The 26,373-nt window shown below is 35.4% G+C and overlaps 1 protein-coding gene across 1 annotated transcript in view; it reads right to left on the bottom strand.

Moving 5' to 3' along the window:
* Window positions 1-13,550: 13,550 nt before the first annotated feature.
* The window catches only part of LOC150095851 (protein strawberry notch homolog 1-like), a 527,670-nt gene continuing 514,847 nt past the window's right edge, over window positions 13,551-26,373 (bottom strand). The window contains exon 29 of the mRNA XM_090409548.1: window positions 13,551-14,693. Coding sequence (XP_090265674.1) covers window positions 14,608-14,693 — 86 coding nt within the window. The 3' untranslated portion in view covers window positions 13,551-14,607. The remainder of the gene's footprint in view (window positions 14,694-26,373) is intronic.

Consider the following 26,373-nt stretch of genomic DNA (forward strand, 5'->3'; position numbering starts at 1 on the left):
ATAACGTACAACACAAAGACTAAAGTCCACCATAGATGCCACCTAAAATTAGGCGCTATCTATGGTGGAAAAAAAAAAACCCACAGAGAAAGCAAGTATTAATTTGGTCTTAAGATGATTGACATCTTAAGATCAAATCATCTTAAGTGGGTATTTTAAGCATGGTCTGCTAGACTTGCCATAGCTATAGTGCCAGATGTGTTTTTTTATATTCACTGAGGAGGATGTCCACAGTTCTTTTTGTCTGTCCGAATAAGCTTGATCACACGAACAGGACACCTCATAGACTCCTGGATGTGATAAAGGAGAGATTGTCTTTAGGAATGGATGAGTCACCAATTTCACAAAAGGTTTAAATACAGTGTGTGGTTGGTGTTTGTTGAGCACTCTAGATATATTTTGAGACGTGCCTTTAATGTGTGGGATGGGGACAACAAGTTTTGTTGTCTTCTGTGGTAGACAGTGGGAGAGTAATTTCTGGGGGAGCATTTAGTATTTTGTCTTTCTTATGAGGATTAATAAGCTTTTATAAGTCAGAGAGGCTGTTCCTGGAATCAACAGAAACCTTGAAACATACTCCAAACCTCAACAGAAAGTATGGCTGTATAAATTTGCCAAAGATCTGGGAGATAGTCATCTTAAGATCAAATTAATACCTGCTTTCGCTCTGCTTTTTCAACATAGATTGCACCTAATTAAGACTTTAGTCTTTGCATTATACGTTACAATTGTTTAAACTAATCCCATTGTTATACTGGATTGTGGTTGTCTTGCGTACTATGACAAACTGTTTTTGTGCTCTGAAGATGCTGGAATGAATGATACTGAAAGTGAGAACACACACACACTTATCAGTGTGTTCTCATCTATACGATTAAAATTAATCAACATGTACGACTAACACAAGCCTTCCCACACATTTGAGAACAAGTTTCACTTGACCAAAGCCCGGTGCATTTAGCACTATTATGGGAACAGAGAGATGCTATTAGCTTGGAGCTATCTAAAATAAATTCATCCATCAACAGCTTATGTGACAAACTAATCAATATTTTAAACCCAGAACTGTGGGATATCCTGGACAGCATTCCGATGCAACAGCAAAAAAAGAATTCGCCAAAGTTAAAAACCGGCACCAGAGAAAATTTGAAATTCTCCAACAACACAGTTACAAGATCGTGTCGTTGTGAGTTTATCATCGTTAACCTTAACCAAAGAAGCCACTAGTGTGTTAAGTCAGGGACACAATTTTGCCATTACTGCCAAGCTAGTTCCAAAAACCAAAATAATGGCTTCCATTGAACAGAAAATATATGACCTGCCTCCAGCAACGGCCAGTAACGTAAATTTAGAAGTGGCCAACATCTTAATCCATTCTAAGCTTCCCAAAAATAATATTCCCACATAAAGAAATCATTGCTTTAAAAAGAGCTACACAGTAATAACCACATTATCATAACCAAAGCAGACAAAGGGAATGCAAATGTGGTGATGGATTCAACAGAATATGAAAGCAAAATGCACATACACTTCTACAAGATCAGTCAACATACCAAATTATAGATCAGGATCCCACAACTCGCAAAAGAATGAGGTGTGCAAATTATTGAACAAAGTCGCTTCCTGGCCTACAGAAACATTTAACAAACTCGGGCTCTTCCACATTAAAACACTCAGAATAGATGGAGCACTGAAAATTCACAAACAAGATACACCCTTATGCCCTATTGTGGATAGTATAAACAGTCCCACTTGCTAGACATTTAGCCAAGCTACTAGCTGCTCACTCTCACAAACAATTCTCCCTCTTTTGTTAAAAATTCTACCCACCTGAAAAGTATTTTAGAAAACCATACCTTGAAAAGTTGAGACATAATGGTGATTTCTGATATCACCTCACTATTCATAATTGTACTGTTAATTTGAAACCCTTGATTTACTAAAGTCACAATTTTCCCCTTGATATATTTCAACTATTTAAATTCACAGACCAAGCAGGTTATTTTACATGGAAAGGAAAAATATACAATTAGATAGGACAGCAATGGGTTCCCCCCCCCTTTCTCTCCCCTTAGCCAACTTCTACATTGAATACCTGGAAAAGCTAGATATCAATACAGTCACACTCAAACGAAGGCTTTGGCTATGCTATGTTGATGTGCTTGCTATTTGGCCACATGGCCCAGACACACATTTAAATAGCCAACACCCAAAATTCCAATTTACAATGGAACTGGAAGCTAATGACTGTTTGCCCTTCCTGGATACACTAATCACCCACACATACAGGGAGACATTTACACACCATCACCCATCTCAATACCATGGTATCCTAAAAACATTAACCCACAGAGCTAGAGCGATGTTTTTGTCTTCCCCAATGAAAATTCTCTCACTGCTGAACTTCCTCACTTACTGCACACCTTCTTGGCCAATGGCTATAATCCCCAAAAGATAGACAAAATACTAAATGCTCGCCAGAAATCCCCCGCACTGTCTACCACAGCAGACTACAATAAAACTGTCACTATCCCATACATTACAGGCACATCTGAAAAAGATATCTAGAGTGCTTAATAAACATCAACTATGCACCGTATTTAAATCTTATGTGAAATTGGCAACTCTCATCTGTTCACCCAAGGAAAGAATCTCTCTCTCTCTCTCTCTCTCTCTTCTTTATCACATTCAGGAGTCTATGAAGTGCCCTGTTCATGTGTTGAGCTTACTACGGATAGACAGGAAGAACTGTGTACGTCTGCCTCAGTGAACATAAAAAATACATCTGGCACTATAGCTATGGCAAGCCAGGCCTAGCAGACCATGCTTTAGCTACCCCTACACACAGGATCGATTGGAGAAAAAAATTAAAAGTGCTGCACAGAAGCTTTTATAAGTCAGAGGTTGTTCCTGGAATCAACAGAAGCCTTGAAACATACTCTAAACCTCAACAAGTATGGCTGTATAAATTTGCCAAAGGTTTGGGAGACACTAATCTTAAGACCAAATTAATATCTACTTTTACTGTTTTTTCCCCTCCAACATAGATGGTGCCTAATTAGGACTTTATGGTTTTCTGGTATAACAATCCCATTGTTATACCAGATTGTGGTTATCTCGCATACTGTGACAAACTGTTTTTGTGCTCTGAAGATGCTGGATAGAATACTAGCAAAAAGTTCATAAATAGTTACTTTCTTATCAGTCCGTGTTCTCATCTATACTGTTAAAATTAATAACCATATACCTTCCCACACGTCTTAAAATCTTGTTTAAGTACCAGAGTTGTAAAGGGAGTATTAATAATTATGTTGATTCTCTTCATTCTTATTGACGTACTGGATATCTTGTATGCTCTTAATGTTTTAATCATGCCTGTCTTTTGTAATGGATAACACCAATCTAGCATGCACTGCAGCAGTACGCTATGAGTGTAAAAAGTGTGATAGTTATACAGTATATGATGCTTTCTGGTTCACTGAGATGTGTCCATAAACATGAGCATTTCCCCACAGAGGTATGGTAATGATAGTTTTAATTCATAAAAAGATCATTATAATAATATGCAATGATATATATACACTACATGCTGTGTAGGATAATTTCACATTTCTTAGTTTTAGATCTGCTAAATCATGGATTCATCTAATAAAACTTAAAATACAACCCACAGAATCTCATGGAAAAAACCACCATGCTCCACCACAGCAAATTCAAAAAAGAGAGACTGTTCTTAGAATCAGCAGCAGCTCTCAGGAATCAACCAAATCTCAACAAATATGGTTGCATTAAGCTTTCTAAGATTTGGGAAATGCTTATCACCAGAGGTCCTGCTTTACATTCCAGGCCACCTACAACCACCCTTAGAGGGTGCTCCACCTAGATAAGACTTTAGTGTCACCCACATGGTTGGGCTTAGTATTGCGTGTTATTTGTTTTTGATGTTACATCAGTTTTTTTGTAATCCCTGAAGATGTCTCATTTACTGAGACGAAATATATAGGAAGTATTAAATTCTGTTTTAATCCTTTCTGAGTGCTGTATACCATCCATTAAGCCTCCAATATGATGTCCTCACAGCAGCCAGAGGACATCATAAGCCTCTACACACGAAAACTTAAAATAATTTCAGGTTTCACAAATTATGAGTCCTTGAACTCCATGGAGACATCGTGGAACTATCATTAATAAATGTATGCATAAGTTTTTTAAACTCATTGTTAATAAGTTTAATAAAATATAACACTACAAGTTTCATAAGTCAGACTTAAATCATCATCATGCACTGCAGCAATATATTCCTCTCTTGTGGAGAGGGGGAAAAATCTCCTCTTACCCTGTTCTTCACATACTCCTAGATAACTTTCAGTTCATTTTACATAAAATTTTCTCGCTAATTAAGTCTACTGTATCACATCTCCACTTTCTTGATACTGTCTTAGTTACTTGCTAACGGATTCTCTTAATTGCAACAAACTAAATGACCAGATTTACATACTATAGTCTAAGGCAGAGGTTCCCAACCTTTTTGTTTCCTAGAGCACATTCTAAAATACCGGTAGGGCGATGGGCACGATCTATTTTTTCGGAATTGCAACGCTACTGTTGCACAACAAACAAACACAATTATCTTTAAAATTAACGAAACAATGTTTCCTCCCAGTCAGTGTTAAAATTATAGGTTCGTTGTCTTTTACTTGATTCACTCATTTTAGGATTAAAAATCAAAATATTTCAAAAATTTAAGTACAAGACACCATTAAAATTATGCGCATATGAATAGCAATAGATAATGAACAACTTCGAATGCGCGTCTACTTTACGTTGTATGCATTTAATACTCGTCATGTGTCATTAATGCATGCCATGAATTGTTGTGTGATGTGCACGTGATTATTTCAAACTATACGGCACATGGTTGAATAGCGGCGGGCACACACAAATTGGTTGACGGGCACCATGGTGCCCGTGGGCATAGGATTGGGAAAGCCTGGTCTAAGATCTTGTACAATGATTTTTTATGGAGAAACCAACCATGAGAGGGTGGTCAACCTATAGTACACTACCACCATGAAAGCAATAAGAAAATTGTTCACTTGGGAAACACATGGTGGGAGATCCTTTCAAAAGGCAGCAGTGGAAGATGAACAAAAAGGAGAAATTTGTTATGTGGAGTTTGTAGTTGAACTATGAGAGGATGTTGATTGGCAGCTTCTGCATGCATTTGGATGGATTTGACAGAGGGTGGGGGGAAATTAACAGCAGCTACAGAAGATGCAGGCTGCAGAAACTGAATACCTGTGTGAAAGTGAGTGGAGTGTATTAGGGATCATCAATATATTTGCCTTTTTCTGTATAGAATCCAATATTTTTAGGGGCATCACTCCAGATGCAAGAGTAGTATTCATTTGGGCACATCTGTGATTTGTATAGGGTTAGGAGCTGTCTGTTTGGAGATAAAGTAATGACTTGAAAGAACCTAATTTTTTGGATGCAGAGGAGGCAATATTTATGATGTTTGGGCTAAGAGAAATTTGAGATTAGTTATCCCAAAAAAGTAATTCTCATCTTGAATAGAGATTTGGGTATTACCAAGGTAAATCGGAAGAAAAGGGTTCTTTTCTGTGGGAAATAATGCAGAGCTGTTTTCCTAGCATTGAAGTTGACAAGGTTATCCAAATCCCATTGAATGTTTTGAATATCAGAAATTTAAAGTAGTAGAGGTTAAAGTTCTGCAGGTTGTAATTCATGCTATATAAGGTTTCTCAAATGTAAAGAGGAGGTACAGTGTGTTATTTGCAAAACTGTATTAGATTAGCACTCAGTTGGAGTAGACCATTTACATACAGAGGAAGAGCCTGGGTGAAAGAACAGATCCTGGTGGGATTCCAGCATTAGTTGTATAATTAAAAGATAACCAGCACTTGAAGTGAGCATACAGTCCAAAACTGTATGCTCACATGTAGGGTACCCAGTTACAGAAGTCATGGGGTAGACTGATGGGAGTTTACTTAATAAACCTTTGTGCCAAAGTGTCAAAGGCCTTGGAGATATCAAGGGCAACTACTCGAAGTCTGCCAAACCGTTACATGGTGTTTGTCCAGAGATGGGCAACATACATTAGTAGATCTGTTGATCAGAAATGATGGAATCCAAACTGTTGGTCATTTATTAGGAGTTTTCAAGGTTAACTTTGGTTAACAACTCTTGCTGTGTTCCTGGAACTTCAGGTTTCTGTCAACCATCATACCCAGATTCTGAATCTTGTCTACCTCCTGGGGTTCCCAGTACAGTTTCACCAACACTGTACAGCCTTTCACTTTGAAGTGTATGTTTAGTTTATAATTTACAACACAAGAAAAACAGTAGTATTTGTTTGTTTGTTTATATTTTGCTGGTGTCATTGCCAGCATCTTCAGAACACAAAAAACAGTTGTCACAGTATGTGAACAGCAACATATTCACTCCATACATCTACAGATGGTGTGCAGGTATCTTGAGATACCTGCACACCACTCCTCCTGCACAATGTTCTATTCAGTCTCATCATACTGAGGCAGCACTCACAATCTTTACTTTTGCACCTTTCTTTTCACTTTTTTTAAGCAACTCTTTCAATATCTTCTCTCATCACATATTTCTCACCTTTCAAATCATTGGTGCTTGATGAAATAATTCTTTCACTTCTCTCAACAAACTAATAGTTTCACTGACATATTAAGTACACTTATCATTGAATCTTCATAAAATGCTTTCTCTTTACTCTCAGTTTCTCACTCTTTCATACTTTTCCCTTTGTGCTGTGCTATGCCAATTTTTTCTTCAGTAACTTGAGCTTACTCTTTTTTCCTGTGAAAGACTATGTAATATCTCATCAGATGGTTTAAAAAAAAAAAAAAAAAATGGCATATTGAAGCTTGAGATAAACACAACCTTTTATCAGAAAAAAAATTATATTAATGGCAATGAATAAGAGAAAGAATGTATTGATGGTCTTTTGCAGTGAAAATTATCAATGAAACAAATCCACACTACAGACACAGTGCTTTGGTTAAATAAACAACCTAATCATGATTTGTATCCAGATCACAAATAACAGCCAACCATAACTATTAACAGTTCTGAAAGAATTAACTAAGGATCATACAATGCATTTTTTTATGTAAGAACATAAGCAAGTGCTAAGCAACATCCACCATACATAGTTCAGCTTCAAACTTACTTCACATCATCTTGCTTGATTTCATCTACATCTGTTGTTTGGAATGTCTTTTCATCACACTGTTTTTTTTGCCAAGAACTGACCTTCAGTTCCAGAAATTAACTGGTTCCCTTTTTACTTGACTAATAGCAAAAGAGCATCAGACACAATACTGATTTTGTAGTTTCTTGTATATGTGGTTAATACAGACCATAGCATTTAAGGCATATTGGTTGTTCATACAAGCCCTTCTCTAGCATTTGCAGGATCAAGGGCAAGAGTACAAATAGAGACGACAAAAAAAAAAAAAGTGAATCTATGAGAGTCAGCATAATATTAAAGCTGATTGGAATTTACATTGCACATGTCTGGGTGTTCAGTTGATAGTCCAGAGATGTTGGGCGAGTAATAAAACAAGACACGTAATTTACAAATTATTTCATAAACTTTATTTTCCCATTAGACTGATTCTGATTTATTTCATTGTTTTTGTTTGTTATATGCACACTCTAAAGTGTAGAGTCTGAGACAGGTCCCTTCTGGCCTGGATCTAAGGGCAGCATTGTATTCACATACAACATTTATTTGCATAATGATTATCCACATGTAATGCTTTTTAGCATACCTGAGTCAAATTTTATACTTTCTAATTCATTTGGAGCTTATGCAGCCCTATGGAAATGGCATCTGAATCCATAGTGTTAGGTTGCCCAAAGAACGACTATTCTAAGTTTGATTCCAGTTGCTGACCTCATTAAGACAGTCATGCAGCATTATTTTTACAAAAAATTATGCTGCATAAAGGTATTACAGAGAGAAAATTGAAAAGAAAGATTCCCATTCACATAATTTCATTAATAAAATTTAGTAGCAACCTACCACCTCTGGTTAATATTAGTGATGTATAAATGTAGATACATGAACCATGTATATACAACTAAGAAACTGCCATGATGATTCTTCAACTGCAGTGTTCAGGTTTTCCTACATTCACAGGCAAATCATAAGTGAAGTAACTATTAAATAAACTCACTGTTTGACTAATCCCCCCCCCCCCCCAATTATATCACTGAATGGTACAATCATGCTTCACTTTTTGTGAGCCAACAGATGCAATGTTGGTCATTCTATTACTTTTTTTCATCAGCAGTCTTAGTTTTTATTTTTTTGCATCTCAGGAATCTTATATATATATATCATTTCTCATATATCCTCCTTCAATCATTAAAATATTATACATGACTGCTGATGCTTGAAACAAACTTATGAGATCAACAAATCGTTTTTTTCCTTTAGTATGTGTATATCAAAATTTAAACCCATTATCCCCCCCCACCCCAAGGGTGTCAAATAAATACCGCAAGTTTGGCAAAAGAAACAGCTAAGTTTCCTTTTACTATCTACCTCCTCAGCTCTTAAGTATAGTACCAATTTAAATTCAGCTTGAATATCCATATCAAGTCTTACTATACTAAGACAATGTTGGAAATTAAGCCCACTGAATGGATTGATGCAGCTGTTTCTGATAAAGTTAAATAGTGTTTATAACATTCTGCAGACAGAAAAAAAAAAAAAAAAAAAAAAAAAAATCAAATTTTACAGGTAATAGCATTAGGAGTACTTAACTATGGGCTAGAAATACCTATTATTATATCAGAGTATGCATAGAATATGTTTATTGGCAATCCATGTCATTTTTTCAGAATTCTTGTTCTTACAAGCCCTTTTAAACATTAAGTATGAAATCTTAAGGGGTGCTTAAGGGTCAAAGCTGTATAACTAAGAGGAGACCTCCACATAGCCTTTAAAGGAATGCAGAGAACCAACCAGGGCTTCTGACCTAATGTCCAATCCTCACCTTCTCGTGGTGCACCCTGTTAGGTATCTACTTGGATACTGAACGAAGGAGGATGGGCTGGCAATTTGGGATTTAGCCAACCAAATTGTATTCTTATTGGTTAAACCAACATAAAAAATGATGGTACAACATGACAAAATTTCATGCTGGCTAGGGCATCGCCTGGTTAAACAAGGCCCCCGTTGTTTTCGCCAGGGAACTAGGGCGAACAGCGAAAAGTCAGCTACTGGAACAAATCTGAAATCACACCCCAACTCAACATCACCAGAGTTAAAGATCGGTACTATCAACATAAGAAGCCTGAATGGCAAAGAAATGGAGCTAGCTGAAGTATTAGATAAGTACCAGATTGACATAATAGGTGTGACTGAAACAAAAAAAGATAAAAACTGGTGAGATCTTTCTGAGCAATAAATACAAAATGTTATATTCAGGCAATGACAATCAAGGAAAAGAAGGTGTAGCCATAGTATTCAACACAAAATATGAGGCTAATCTTCTTGAATAGCAGGCAATCTCAAGTAGAGTAATGTGGGCAAATATGAGAATGGGGAACTGGACAATGAGACTTATTTGTGCCTATGGTCCCACAGAAGGTTCTACTAAGGTAGAAGTGGAGGAATTTTTTGAGGCTTTAGAAAAAGCAACTGACACAATGAAAAAGGAAAAGTTGGTCCTTGTTGGGGATCGAAATAGCAGAGTAGGAAATGATTGTGAGAGATACAAAAGTATTTTGGGAAAATTTGGAGAAAAGAGCAAAGCTAATAATAATGGCAAATACCTGTTGGATTTCTGCTCAGGGCATGGACTGGTTATTACTAACACCATGTTCCAACATAAAAATGTGCACAAATTCACATGGAGAGAAGAGGCAAGGAATAAGAAAAGTCTCATTGACTATGTTATTGTTGATAGTGATGTTTTCTCCCTGGTGCAGGACACCAGAGTGTACAGAGGATTTGAAATTGGAAGTGATCACTATCTAGTCTTGAGCAGGATAAAATTGAATTTCATATTGAAAAGAATAACATGTAAGAAAGTTTTAAAGCGAATAAAAGTTGAGCAGCTCTCAGATGTGAACTGTAGACTAAAATACACAAAGATTATTGAAGAAAAAATGAAAGAGTTTGAGAACAGGAATCAAACCTTGGAGATTCAGTGGCAAGCCTTGAAAAAAGCCCTGATTGATTCAGCCAGAGAGGCATGTGGTGAAGTTGTCTGCAAGGATAGAAAAATTAGAACTCCATGGTGGACACAGGAAGTTAAAGAGGCAGTGAAGGAAAAGAAGAAAGCATATCAAAAGTTCTTGGCAAATAAGTCAGCTTGTGCTCTTAGAGAATACAGAGACAAATGCAAGAATGCTAAACACTGTGTAAAACTAGCTAAACAAAAGTCATGGGAAGACTTTGGCAAGAACATAGAAAATAAATATCAAGGTGGCAAAATATTCTGGAGGTTGTTGAAGAAGCTTAGGAATGGAGGAAAGAGTGCTGTAAAAGGAGTTAGAGATGATAAAGGTGACATGAAAACGGGAGAAAAAGATATCCTTGAAGCATGGAGTAATTACTTTGAAAAACTGCTAAATGAAACAAACAGTGATGATAGCATAGTGGTAAAAAAACACTGACCAGGCATGCAGTCAGGAATACATATCCATACTTGAAGTAGAAAAAGCCATCAAAGGCTTGAAATGTGGAAAGGCAGCAGGAGTAGATGATATTCGACCAGAAATGCTGACGTATGGTGGTATAAGAGTCTTACAGTGGCTGCACTGCATAGTTCAGAAAGCCTGGACAGAGGGACGAATTCCCGATGATTGGAGTAGAGCTCTCATAGTACCCATATATAAAAAGGGAAATAAAACTGAATGTGAGAATTTAGTGGTATTTCCCTACTGAGTGTTCCTGGCAAAATCTATGCAAGTATACTTGAGAAACGGGTGAGAAGAATTGTGGAAGAAAAGCTTGGTGAAGAACAAGCTGGATTCAGGCCAAATAGAGGCTGTCAGGATCAGATCTTCACTTTACGACAAATAGTCGAGAAAGCATGGGAATATAACAAAGATCTGTATTTAAGTTTTGTCGATTTGGAAAAAGCATATGACAAGGTGCCAAGAGAGAAGCTATTCAATACGCTACAGTTATATGGTGTCAATGGGGCATTATATCAAGTGATACTTAGTCTTTATTTGAGTTGTAAGTCAGCAGTTAGAATTGAAGGAAGTACAGGAAGATGGTTTAATGTTAAATCTGGTGTGAGACAAGGATGTACATTATCCCCTCTGTTATTCATTATCTATATGGATCACATTATGAAGGAAAGGGTATTAAACATCATATCAAAATTGGAGACGTTAATGTCAGCTCTTTACTTTATGCAGATGATGTTATACTTCTAAATAAATCTGCTACAAGTCTGCAAGATTCTCTGACTAAATTGAATAGCTGTTGTAATAGATATGGTATGAAGGTCAGCAATAAAAAGACAATGAAAATAGGCAGAATCATTGAAAATGTCAACTGTGTTGTGAATGGAGAACCTGTGGAACAAGTGAAACATTTCAGCTACTTAGGCACGATTTTTACTGAAGATGGTAAATTAAATATGGAAATAGACAACAGAATCAACAAAGCTGGTACGGTAGGAAGTCAATTGAATAAATTCATATGGAATAAGAGAGAAATTAGTCGGAACACTAAATTAGCTGTATACAAGACAGTGTTCAAACCAGTTTTAACTTATGGATCTGAGAGCTGGGTCAGAAGTAAAACACTTGACCAAAGACTAGAGACTGCAGATATGAGAGTCCTGAGAAAGATTAGAGGCGTGAACAGATGGCATCAATGGCAATATCATATTAAAAACGAGGATATTAGGAAAGAACTTGACATTGTCAGCATCCAGGAATGCGTTAGCAGTGCTAATCTTAGGTGGTATGTCACTTAAACAGAATGGGTGAAGAAAGATTAGCAAAACAAGTGTTCTCTGCCAGGTTGGCAGGAAAACGACCCAGAAGAAGACCACGATATAGGTGGATTGATACGGTACAAAGTGCCTTAGACGATAGAAATATAAGATCTGATAATGTTGGAGTCTTGACAAGTAACAGACTGATTTGGAGGAAAATTGTAGATAGGAAGTTAGTAATTATGTAATTTTTTTCATGTAGTACTGTCATATCCTGTACACCCCTTGAGGGTACATAGCAGGAATTTGATGATGATGAGTATGAAATCTTTGGAATCCACTGCCCAGGAATATTACATTTATATAGTGGCTGAACAGAGCACTAAAAATAGAAATTATTTAAAAACAACTTCTCAAAGGTGCTATTGGACCTAAAGTAGCAGGTAAAATGCATGCTGCAAAATGTATGACCTACTAGATTTAAAATGAAATTTGTACATATACTACTCTCAATTTGGTAGTATTTTTCTTATTTGGTTGGAGAATGTCTTAAGAAATTAACTGTAACTTTTTGTTTTTCATGTAGATCATTTTTTACACAGAGAGCCACAAAATCACCTTGAAAGTTCACATCAGAGCACTGTTAATCATGCCAGATTTTTTTAACTGGAATGTTAAAAAAAATCAGAATATTTAACTGTATTAAGGTAACAAATAAGAATAGTTAACCAGACGGTGATTAAATATTTATAAACCATTTGCATGTTTAATTCCAATTAATGTCAGCACATACAGAATTATTCATGTATCAGGAACATTCCTATCAGCAATCTTTGCAAATTCAACTTGTTTACTGGCTTATGATTCCTGTTTGAAGTATATATTCTTAGTAATGGCTATTTACACAAAAATGCTGAGACTAAAGAACACCTAAAAATATATTATAAAATTTGAAGTTAAGATTTCATACCTTCCTTTGAAAGATCCAAGCAAATGCTGCACTTCTTTTGGAATATTTAAATTTCATTAGCTGCCATGGATAATGAGTTGTGCATGTCTATATAATAACAGTCAGCATACTTGTATGCAGAAATGTTTGTATGAAGTGCATGTCAGGTGTAGTGTGATTTATATATTCTGTGAAGATGATGAAATGGATCTGAGTAATGCTGAATTATTCAATAGTGTATTTATGCAGCATGCTGACTGGTCCTAAGTGCCTGAAACACTTCGAAAAACTGAGTAGCATCACAGGACAAGTGAATCAGTGACAATGTAAATTATTACAATAATGCAAGTTTATAAATGAACTTAAAAATATTGCTTAATACTCCTAATTCTAGTATTGTTGGCTGAATTGAAACATCTGTATAGATAATTGTGTTTACCTCTACAGTATGGATATCTGAAATAAGATACTTTCTGAAAAGTTTGCAAGTGTACCCAGCACACTGAAAAACTTTGTTTAGTTATGCCATAAACTTTCAAGTTATATCCAGATATGCACTAATGCAATTTTATTGGTATGCAGTCTGTACTTCAGTTTTAATTGGACAGATGAATATTGAGTAAACAAAGACAAAGTTTTACTTTTAAATAAAGGTAAACCAATACGTCACGGTATTTAATTCAATACAAATGTGTTGATACATGCAAAATGGTCATGATAATCTATGATTTAAATGCTTCTATACTTAACACTTACATCTACAAATGATGTTATTCAGCATGGTATGCTAATTTTTTCATTTTTACAAGTCTGTTGTTTTTCAAGCAAATGCCACAAAACAGCAGTCATAAAAAAACAACTGAATTTAGCTCAAGTATGCTAGAAACCATGCACCCTGGAGATAACAAAACAAAGTTACAGGGACGTTTGCCATTATAAAATTGATTACATTATTTCGGATTTCCATTAAAACTTTTATATAAAATCTTTAGTCATTATCATGAATGAAATGCATCCAAGTATATATCTTGGTATTATGAATTTCATGAGACAATTTTTAAACTGTTTCATTTTATAGCTTTAGAATGCACTGAAAGATGAAAGTGCTTCACTTATTTCAAAAGACAGACCTATGATACATAACAAAACATTATGCTACTATTATTTATATCTCCCCCCATACCCCATGTAGTATAAAAGTCCTTTAGGATAAGTAAGGCATTAAATCACATTTCAATCAATAATGGAATGTGTTGCAATATCTGCAATAAAATAGTTACAATTTGTTTAAATAAGAAAAACATTTTCAGGTAAATCATAAAATATCAACTACAAACGAATTTATAAAGATACACCGTAATTTCATATTCTTCAGTGGTACATGGCTTTAGCAGTACTTAATTGATGACTTAATTCCTACATTATTCTTAAAATCAAATTATGTTAATGATTACCTGTACATCGAAAAAGAAAAAAAAACATTCTAAAGTTTTGTCATAAAAAAAAGAAAAGAAATAAATACAGGTCCATATTTATAAGATGTATCGAAAAAGACATTACCCTGTACAGAGACAATGTTTAAAAAGCAGCAGGCTGCCTTTCAGTATATCACACTACTACCTCTTATTTTTTCACACAGGTGGGCACTTCTCCGGCATATTACATTTCTACAAGTTCTCCAACCACAAAATTTTAAAACTCTTCGATGAAGGTTTTTGTTGCATCTTGAGCGAGAACGGTATCCAATGATTCAACACAGTTACTTGGAATGAGACCCCCTGAATTAAAACAATACTTTTTTTAATATTTATACATTCATTTGAATGTACACTACAAAAACTACTCAGAGGGTTAGTAGGAAATATGAAACAATAACATGTACAACACCAAAAACATTTAAACACTAGTCAGCAAATTAATTTTTTCTTGCAACTGAAATAAACTCAGTTTATTTATTTATTTTTTTAAATATATAAACTTTCTCATATGTAGTCGAACTATTTTATCATGAATTAGTAAATTCATAATAAAACATTCAGTAAATATACCAAAAAGTAAATTATCACTTAAGATTTACAGCCACATAAGAAACTTATGGCATGCAGCAGTGGTCTGAACCTGTTTTTATCAAGAAATACAGGGATGGCTTAACACGGTAAGCAGGCGATGCATCGCATCAGGCCGCCTTCTTCAAGGGACACTGAAGTGAGTCGAAAATGTAAAATAAAAACATGTTTTAATATTAGCATTTAGTAAATATGGATATTCACTAAATATATTGTAATAAATACTGAGACTTTTAATAACATCTAGCAAAAACTGCAAGTTGTTTTTTGCTATGTGAGGTATAGAGCTGGGAACTCATCCTGGGTGTCATGTCACAGGGAGAGCCTTACACTATCGACTTTCTTTTTCATATGCAGCGCGCATTGGTCAGGACATGAGGCATGCATGTGTATCCGGCCTAATCTCTATTATGAAGTGACATTTGGGCATTTTTTTGGGGAACAGACCTCATTTATTTGTAAATAAATCATCGAACTGTTGGTTGCTAAACACACCGTGAATGTGTAGTTAATTCATACTGAGGTAAGTAGATTCAAAATTTAACCTAACCTTTACAAATCAGCAAAAATATTTATGTATTTCTTTAAGTATTTATTTTTCATTTTATTTTTTATGTTGTACTGAATTTTTTTGTTCAATAGATTTTTTACTTCAGAATAAATTTCGACATAAATGGAGAAGAAAAAAAATTAGAGCAGCAAAAGAACTTAATAAAGAGAAACAGAAAGGGTAGCTAACTAAATTTCTCAAAAAGTCTGAAGGTTTATCCACATACCTCTTAGATAAATTAAAAGATTTACGTTTAGATATTAAAAATTTGCAGAGACAAGGCTACGATAAAGGAGTGATCATGCAAGGTAAACACAGTGGTGTTCAGAGACGCATGTCGAATGTTAACCCTCAAGCACTCTTTGTTCCGTGAGCAGCACACATATTTAATTTGGTGATCACTGATGCAGCTCAAATCAATACTGAAACAGCACGTTTTTTTAGCACTATAGAAGAATTTATAATGTTTTTAGTGTTTTGACTAAATGATGGGATGTAATGAAAAAGTACACCAAAACTGCACTTGAAACTTTGTCTCATACTAGATGGAAAGCGAGGATTGACACTCTTCCTTCGCTGAGATATAATATTGGAGAAGTTTTAGGAGAATATATTCTTGAACAGATTCTTTAGTTATGAAGAACAGATTCTTTATCTTTATATTTTGTAAAATAGTACAAAATATGAAGGAAAAATATCAGCTTTGAAAATGAAAGATTATGGATTTTTGTGTTCACTTATAATCTGGTATGAATTTTGTGCAGGATCAATGTAGTGGGTGCTTCAGAATCCAAACACAAATTTAAGTGAATCTATAAACACATTAAATAATGTAATCGACTTTATTAAAGAATTTAGATTGGGCGAAAATTTTAATGTTATACATGAATTGACAAAAAGTATTAGCATTAGATTTAGAAATTTCTCCTCAGTTCAAAAGCAGTATATTACACAGACGGAAGAAAAGATTGTTCTGTTTTGAATGTTCAGACGAAGCATCTAGTTGATCTGCAATATAACTCTAAAGTTACATTTTTTATTTCCAATTGTGGACATCTTAATTCTTTGGCTGAAAGGTCTGATCTCTTGACAGGTCATTTTAACATATTTCAATTTTTATGCAGTTTCAAAGAAATGTCTAATATGGATGAGGACATTTTAAGAAAATGCTGTGATGATTTACAAGTTGTACTAACTGATGGTGAAGAAAAGGATATTTGTATCACCAAATTATATAATGAAATACAAATTCTAAAGGACATCATACAGAATAGTGACAGCTTAGTTGGACTATCAATGATTGCAATAGAAGGTCATATCTACTAGAAACAAGTGAAATTTTGGATGGATTTGCTTTCATAAAATCAAGAAAGGTAAACTTTTCAAGTCATTTAATATTTTTATCCATTTCTCTTTCTATTAAAAATTAAATTATTCTTTTCATTCTGCAATTTTCCTAGTTTGTACATCTCTAGTTATAATAAGCTCATAGCCAGTAATCAGCGACAACTTATGTACCTGTAATTCTAGTCCATGTGCATTTTTGTATGTTATGCAATTTTTGCTGTGTTGTTAATATATGTATTTTTCAAAGTACACAATTTTACCTAGAAATATGAGTTTTGAGTTTTTAATCTTTAAATCTTAACTACATTTAAAAAAAAGTAAGGGAGGACACTCAACTTAAAGTTGCATCAGAGCACCAGGACCCCTAGAACCAGCACTGACGAAATGCCATAATACAAAGTTAGTTACCATTGTCACTTGTTTAAATTATCTATGCTGTCATTATAAAAGTTGGAGGCTCTAAAACACAGACTTGTGTTGTGTGGGATTCATTTACAAGTGAACAAGTAGTCATTACTTGTATGCAATGACACACCATATCCCTTGTGCTAAGAACTGAATACAGCAATCCCTCAATTAATGCGTTCTTTAAAACAGGCACATTAATCAAAAACACACTAATCGAATATAACAACCTATGGGAAAAAGTATAATTTGTTCCTTAAATTTCTTTTTTGACCCTTAATTTTTTTTTTTATTATAAAAGAATTAGGGTATATCTTAGGGCCTAGTTAAAGGAAAACCATGAAGATGAAAGAAAAACATATTCAGAATATATATTTATTATTCTTCTCAACAAAGAATTGAGCTAACGTAGTTTGGCAGGCATTCTGTTTATTTTTTTCACACAACTGACTGTATGGCCCTATTGCTTCTTGCACTACTTCTGCAAATTTTATTGCTTCTCTCTTCATCAGGGTCAGCATCTAAGCATTGCTGTTTAAAAACTTTGATTGTATGAAAAATATTTTCAATTTGTTTCTGTGAAATCTCTTTGGGCTTGTTAATGATGAAATTTTTTTCATATTGTTTAGGATCTTCCTGCCATGCATCTAAATTTAACAGGTCGGAATCGTTCAGTTTCAGAATGAGATTAAATTAAATTAGATTCATTTCAGAAGCCTCTAAAATCATTTGCATAATGTAGAAAAATGCACTTCCAAACAGCTTGCATATTGCTAGCAGTAATTTCATTCGACTTGGGGACTTATATATAACCAGGCTAAGATTTCTCTGATTTCACTAGAAAAGTCTTGGAAGGAATTTGCTTCCAAAAAAGACTGTTTTCATTGACATTAAATATTTGTTGGTTGCAAAAGCCCCTTCTTTATCTGCACTTGCAGCTTTGCCTTTGAACATTATGTTGGCTATTTCTCTTTTTGAAACACTCAAACCACCCAGCACTAGCATGGAATTCTTCTTCATTGATAGCCTTTTCTTTCAAGGTTGCAAAGAGACTTAATGTTTTGATTTTAATAAGGTCAGTGCTTAGCAGGATCCGTTTTTGGTTACAATCTTTGATCCATGTAGAAAGAAGTTTCTCTGATTCAATCATTATAATACCTTGATTTCGAATGCACGATGAACTTGAAGCAGCCTTACTTTTCTCTTTGTATTCAGCAGCTTTGCTTAAAATTGTTCTTATAGTTTAACATGGAATACATGAAAGCTGAGCAAAAGTGTGGTTAGCAAGGGTGTTAGAGCTAGATTTTTTACTTGGAGAGTGGTGAATGAGTGGAATAAGTTGCCAGAGTCTGTTGTGGGTACCATGACTGGGAATGAGTTCAAGGCGAGGTATGATAGATACTGTGTGAATGTCGAATAGTTGTTCTTGACATGATGTTAGGGCCTCCATCGATGAGTCTAAGGACTCCTTGGAGTTTCCTGTAATAATAGTTGATTCACCCATTTTTGTGTTCTTGTCCTATCTTTGGTCTGGACTCGCCTTGTTTATTTTTCAAATAATTTTCACACTTCCACTTTTTTTGCTCACTAATTCTTTTATTCATGATGAAAGGTTGGGAAAAAAAAAAAGGAAAACAATTGTATACAAGGCATGAGATATGATCATCAAAATGCTATGTAATTAGCAGACGGCATAAATTTTGGCAGTAAATTTGAAAAATAGTGTAGTATGCCATTAAAAAAAACTTAATAAAATGTTTTAAATCTGTAACTAAATTATTTCATCCTGTGAGTAATTTTTTAAAATAGTTAGCCTTAAAAATATGTATAGATAGAAAATTTTTAAGATGTATATCAGTGCACTAATCGGGGGCGCATTAATTGAGGGACTGCTGTATATTCATTCCTTTGGATGTAAAACAGGACACCATGAGTGAAGTCAATGCTTCTGGTTGCTCTAGCCAAGTGCTGAAACCTTCCCCCTGCATCTATCCTATAAAACCCTTTAAACAAATGTTTCTATCATATCTCCTCTTTTTCTCCTATCAATCAACTTCTGCAATCCATACACACCTTCAATCTATCATCATCATCACAGGGAATATTCCACAGGCCACTCTCCTCTGAATCCTCTCCACTACTTCATCTCCAAGAAACCCAGGGGACCAATCATGAGAACAATAATCCAGATGTGGGCACATCAAGGCCTTATGAAGAGGAATAACTTCCTTATGTCTACTTGTCAATGTGTTCTTATGAACTTCCTTAACAATTATGTCCTATAAACTTAAACTTTCTATCACCACACCTAAATCTCTAGTTTCATCTATTTCCAGGAGTACAGTGCCATTAATGTGATACCTGACTAGTAATCTATTTATCCCAAAATGCATAACTTTACATTTCTCGACATTAAACTGATACCTATTAACTTTTGCCCATACTGACAGCCTATTTGCATTGTCATGAAAACTCTTCACATTGCCTTGATTAACTATTACTCTACCTCACATCATCAGCAAACAACTGAATAGTTGATTTCAAGTTATTTCCTATATCATTTATATGTAAATTAAACAGCAATGGTCCTAGGACTGAACCTTGCGGCACACCACTGGTTGCCTGTTTTTGCTTTGATTCTGCCCCTACATATACCACTTTTTGATATCTGTCCAGCAGCAACCTCTTATCCACTTAACTAGTGTCATATCCATCCCCATTTGTTCTAATTTGTGCAACAGCGTTCCATGCTGGTTAACTTTTTTGCCTGATTCTTGTACTGTTTGCTGGTCACCTTTTCTCTTTATATACCATCCACAGCATTTTCTTCATTCTGCAGCTCGTGCTTAATGATATTACTCATCCATCTAACTCCTGAGGATTATTTTATCATTGTAGAACACGAGAAAACAAGGTGACAATATTGCCTCCAATTGGAGGCAATATTGTCACCTATGTTATGGATAGCTCTTCTGATCCTATAACCAGTTCCAATACTCTCTCACCCCCAATCCCCTCCATCACATGCTGCCTTAAGTTATCTCTCAGTAGGTATATAAATTCTGTTTCCTTCCTGTCATGTGATCTTTCTTCCCTTCAGTCACCCATAATAATCACTCTACCTGTACGCATTGGTGTTATCTTTTCTTTCTCTCGTGTATATTTATTTATTTTATTATCTTAATTACTATCTTGTTATACACTTGTTATGATATTATCTCTCATTCCTTTACTTAGTATCGTATCTTAGCTAAAACCTATTCTTTCAGTGGCCTATCATTCCAATCGATCACGTGTGCAAATCCTGCAAACAAAGAGAATGCCTTAGGCGAGGGCCAATTTTCCTTGGTTGCAATTCTGGAGTTAACTCCTTTTCAGAATTAAGAAAAATTTATTTTTTGAAGCTGCACCATTTTAATTCCTATACAAGAGAAATCTCCTTGTCAGAGAGTTAACACGCAGACTGTCACACGATCTTGGAATCTAGTCATCAACAAGATCTTCAATTAACAGTTGTGACCAGTCCCCCCCCCCCCTGCCATGTGCTTGAAATTTTTTATACAGGTTCTAATTTAAGCAAGCCATGCATTGGTTTGAGAAACCAGGCAATTTACTTAGGTAAAGAAAACAATGTTTATTCATTCTAAAGGTACTGTACATAGTAATCAAAGTTATTCTAAACATAAAAATTTTGTTCCTGCAGGTAACACCAATCCATCAGACAAGATCTAATTACAATTAAAGCGTTACACTAAAAGACATCAGCAAATCAAACTGTCCTATTCTCGTTCACTTATCACAACTATGCAAGTGAATAACTACTCAATATTAGATTATAACACACTGAAAGTGATTCAAGGACAATATCTGTTACAATAACAATTTACCACAAGTTAAAGTACTAGAGTCCTGTCATATATTAGCAAGTCCTATCACTTATTACATTAGCACATTAACTCTTCCTAGCTCTGTTCACAGTTCAATGGACAAATAAAAAGTTTTATGTTACCGACCAAGTGGAATAAGCAGGAATTTCCTCTCGATCAATCTTTGCTGACTCCTCTCAGCTAGTTTCCTGGATCTTCTACAGGTTGTCTTCCTATTTTGCCAACTAGTGATTACGTTCAAGAATCACTCCAGTGCCGATGATTGCGATACTACTCTGATGGATGGGTGCGTGTGGTTCTGCATAAAGCTGCGTCTTTACTGGCTGTTTAGCTGTGCCTGGACTGGACCACTACCTGACTGTGTGGCCGTCGTTGACCATCGTTCTTCCCGTCCACACAAAAGACTTCTACCGGAACCTGAAACCAAGGGGAGAGAGAGGCACGAACCAAGAAAAAAGAACAGAGCTTGTGCCACCAAATCTTTTATATCACTCGCGGCTGCTCTCCCTACTACGTCACCGATTGCTGATGGTACCTCAGCTTTTTTGCACTCTGTGCTATCTTCTCTCCGATATGTTTCCTATGTGGGTGCCTTGGACTTCGCATCGCGGCTGCCTGGGGTTATGTCTATAAGCTGATTTAAACTAATGTGAACTTTCTTGTTCCAATGTAACCTTTACAAAGACTTTTATGATTCTTGTCTGTTATTTACAGGACAGTTTACAATATAACACATACAAAATTTCATTAAGAAAGTATTATTACATTATTTACAAAATCACTTACACCTATGTACAAGCATTTCTTTTGGGGAATTTTGCATCTTAGTTAAATCCCGAATGAAATGCCTAATAATAAATTGAACCTTTCATTCTAGATTATCTGTGGAACTCCCTGGCCGAGAGCAACAACTAACTGTATATTTTGTCTTACTGGCCTTAATCTCACAACAAATTGCTTCAAATGAACTTAACCATTCCTGCTTGTCGTCTACTTAGTATTGAAACTTTAGTATTGAAAATACTAAACCCTTCACATTCAATCCATGTAACTACATCTGCTTTTAGCAAGTTTCACTAATGCCTATAACTTTTGGCGAGCTGCACTAACCAATGCCAAAAACTCAGGTCTTGTTCCAGATACTTCTGGCATTGGTATATATACATATACAGAAACTGTAGCATCCCTTTAGTCCAACCCACTTTCACTACTCTATTCAATTCAATATTTTTGCTTGAGAGACTAGATTCCTCACTTGCATCATGGGTGCCTTCATACAAACTCACTTGCTTCCACCCTAATAGCTTGTCCAATTTTCATGGATACAACACCACCTTCTTTCATAATAGGCCTACTTGTTGTAGATGCCTTGCCACAGGTTTGTCGAGATAGGGCAACTTGCAATCTGACCCTGCTGGGGTGAATTGATTATGTTTTGCTGTTATAACCAAAAATCTGTCTTCATGCTCCATGGATAAGCAAAGACAGCCTCTTAGCAAATCTCTGGCACACATGGTTTGAAATGCTGCCTAGAGCCTGTATACAATGCTAGGTAAGATTCCAAACTGTCTGGCAGTATTGCTAATTCTGCAGACTTCTTTAAGTTTTCCAATAATTCTTCTCCACCTGAAATCATCTACATGATGTCAATGAGACATTACAAGACATCCAAGTTTGTCTGAATTTGTGGTTGTAATCTTCAGAAATAGTATTCATCCTTGGTGTTCATCACAGCAGTACAACCAATAGATCTCAAATCTTGAAAACCATTAGTATAGATGAGCAAGAAATCAGAGCGGGCTACTCTGTACATTAAACAACTACAGATAAACAGATGGAGTCTGATACTTCTGTAGTTGACAAAGTAAGAAGTTACAGGAAGGAGTGCAAACCTATGAAGGAATGCTGTTATGTTTGGTACAGATAATGTTGCCTGCAGATAACACTTGTGCTAAAAGCTTCCATAATCTTATTAAGATGTATACCAAAGGGATGTGTATGGCAGTCTGATGTGTGTGATGTTGAGCTTTGCAATGTAGACGAAAGATAATGGTCCATGTACAATGCTCTGGAAGAGACTTAATTTTTAGGGCATAGTTAAAGGACAACTGTTTTTGTCTAAGTGATAGAGCAGGTTTATTTGCTTTAACATAAAGACTTTAAATGGGTGTTGTGCAAAAAGTACGAGTAGTTGTTATACCTTAATAAAGCACCACTGGCGCCTAGTATTTTTCTTGTGTGTGCGATTAATGTTCGGCACCTTTCCAAAAACAAAAAGTTTTTTGAATAAAGTGTGAATAAAACGAACAGGAAATAAAAAAACAAACGAAAACCACTTTACAGTATAATGTTACCTACGGATTAGTCCTGTTTATACATTTTTTTTACACGGAACTCAACAATTAATCATAAGCTGATTTATGATACATCAAAAAAAAAAGAACTATTTTAGGTATATTTTCGTAAATTTTAATCAAAAATTACAGTGATATAATCGGGTCCAGGATACAATTTCAAAATTTATTGTTCGTTTCTGGGAAGATCTGAAGGGACCCGAATGGAAGACTACGTACATTCATAATTATATGTACCATTCATTGTTCGTTTAAACTCTTATCTCATATTTTTTGACATCTTTTAGGCACCTGTGTATATTAGCCACCAGCTGGGCCTGCCCTATTGATGATTGATACAGTCCACCATCTGACGCATGCTATCCCTTGTAGAACTTGCTGAGACCCATAATCACACTTTGATTATGGGTCTCAATCTTTGAATATAAGTGCATGATAACAATGAACATTGATCAGCATCCCCCATTCTGTAGAGGATAGTGTGAAGGAGATTCAATGTGCTTTTTGTTCCTAAATTGACAAATGTGCGTAAAGAATGCAAGATTTCTTTCAAAGATGAATCCCAAGGACTTGGCCCTTGTACAAAAGTTTAGATACTACTGGAATAATACTTTACCCCATTCTTAAATCAGGATCCGAGTGAAGGATATGTTTCCAGCAGAAGTGTACACAAGTTTTTTTTTTTTTTTTTCTGCTGAAAATTTGAGCGCATTAATTGCTTGTCGATGTTGTCTTTCAATTACCCTTATACTGAAGGATTGACAATAAATTGTAAAGTCATCAGCATAAACAACATGGCACAGTGGGAGGAAGCTGTTGAGTGATTGAATTACTACTAATAGCAAAGAGTGTCCCACTTCAGACAGAATCTTGAACCCTTTCTTTTTGATAAGGCTGAGATAACGTGCTTCCCACTCAAGACTTGAAAGACAGCTGGACAGAAAGTTTTTAATAAAAACAGGAAGGTGTACCCTCAAGATCAAGAAGAAAGAGATCTTTTAATCTGCCATATGCTTTTTTTATATCAAAGAAAACTGAAAACCAGATGTTCTCATTGCATCTCTTATATGCATTTCTAAATAGTCCAATGTTGATCATTGTCTACAAAAGCTACATTGTGTATTGGAAAGAAGTTTGTTGCTTTCTAAATATTAGAGAAGCCTTGCATTTACTGTTCTTCCAATAGCTTGGATATTGAAATAATATTGGTCAGAGCAATAGGTTAATAATTTGATTGTGTTGGATCCTTTCCAGGTTTTTAGATGGCAGTGACAATTGCCAAGAATCTGGAAATAATGGATGTGATCAGGACCTATTGCAAAAGTTAGAGACCTATTTTGAGGACACCACCAATGGCCCAAACCTGTCAGTAAGTACGAGCAAGTAGGCTTCCTGGTCAACTGGCACATAATTCTATTGCCACATACTCTGCAGGATTGTTCCTGGAGAGGGATTCCTAGTAGTAGGGTTGTATTTGGGGGAGGGGCACTGTCAAGGCCACTGGTTTCCATGTATGAATATCAAGTCCAAGAGTCTACCTTCTCTCACTGCATGTCCCTCGCCACCATATCCATTCATTCAATCATGATTAAACTGATGAAGACTTACAAATGATAGTGACACTGCAACAAAAGTTACTATTCTACATAAACTAATCCCATTAAAAAAAAGTTGGGTCACAACATACAAAAGAAGCCAGAATCTCTTCACTAAAAACAAATTTTTGCATTTACTTTACTAACATCCATGGCATTAACACAAACATGAATGACATTTGCTATCACTTAAATTAAAGATACCAAGAAATTATGTACTTGGTTTAATCCTTTATCTAAGTGTAAGCAAACAAAGTTTGCACCTGAAGTATTTTCAGGACTGGGGCAACTCATATATAGAAGCCAATAATTTACATCACTTGCCTTAGTATTCCATAATGTAAAACACACATCCTTATGGGTATGTATAATGCTATGTATTATGGGAAGGGTCATACCCAGACCCAGAGGTGATACTAAGGTTATGGGATACTAATGCAAGTGATGTGAAGTCATTAGCTTCTATATATGAGTTGCCCCAATCCTGAAAATACTTCAGGCGCAAAGTTAGTTTGCTTACACTTGGATAAAGGATTAAACCAAGTATATAATTTCTTGGTATCTTTAATTTATAGTATAACCAAGTGGAAAAAACTTCCATTCACCATCACTTGCAGTCTTCCAGACCAGACCTCAAATGCCTGACAGAAACCAAGATTGCAGCTACATCTACTTTATCCATCTCCAATTACATACCACATAATTTTATTTTATTGCCAAAAGGGTAGCAGCTGTTCCTTTGTAAGCTCTGAAATAACCTGTTAGAGAATGACTAATTTAGAATTCCTTGCTTCTGACCTTCTCTGGCTCAAGGGTTTCCTTGTTCCATTTAGTAACATCTATTTGTTGCATTTACCAGTCTCCAAATACTGATAGCCACTCAAACCTTTTCACAAAACTGGACCATCTTGCAATCCAACTATCCAAATAGTGAGATTTTCCTAGGTGATCTCAACATCCACAATCCCAACAGCCTTCATTTTTCTAACACTACCAATCAAGCTGGACAAGAAGCAGAGTAGCAGTCTCTTACTCCACACACATGCAGCACTGATGTGCTTATAAGTACCAATATATACACACACACCCAATTCTCCATTTAAACAGTAGATTGGTTCTAGGAAAAAAACGTGTAAAAAAGAATACAGTGAATATGAAAAAATGGAAGATGGTTCTAGATGTGAAAACCCAATACAAAAGTTATTTTCAAACAAAACATATGCAAATTTAATTATTGAATATTTTTTATTTTAA

This window comes from Typopeltis vanoorti, chromosome 19, assembly GCF_054136105.1.
Source record: "Typopeltis vanoorti isolate ZY-2024b chromosome 19, IOZ_Tvanoo_1.0, whole genome shotgun sequence".
Lineage (NCBI taxonomy): Eukaryota > Metazoa > Arthropoda > Arachnida > Uropygi > Thelyphonidae > Typopeltis > Typopeltis vanoorti.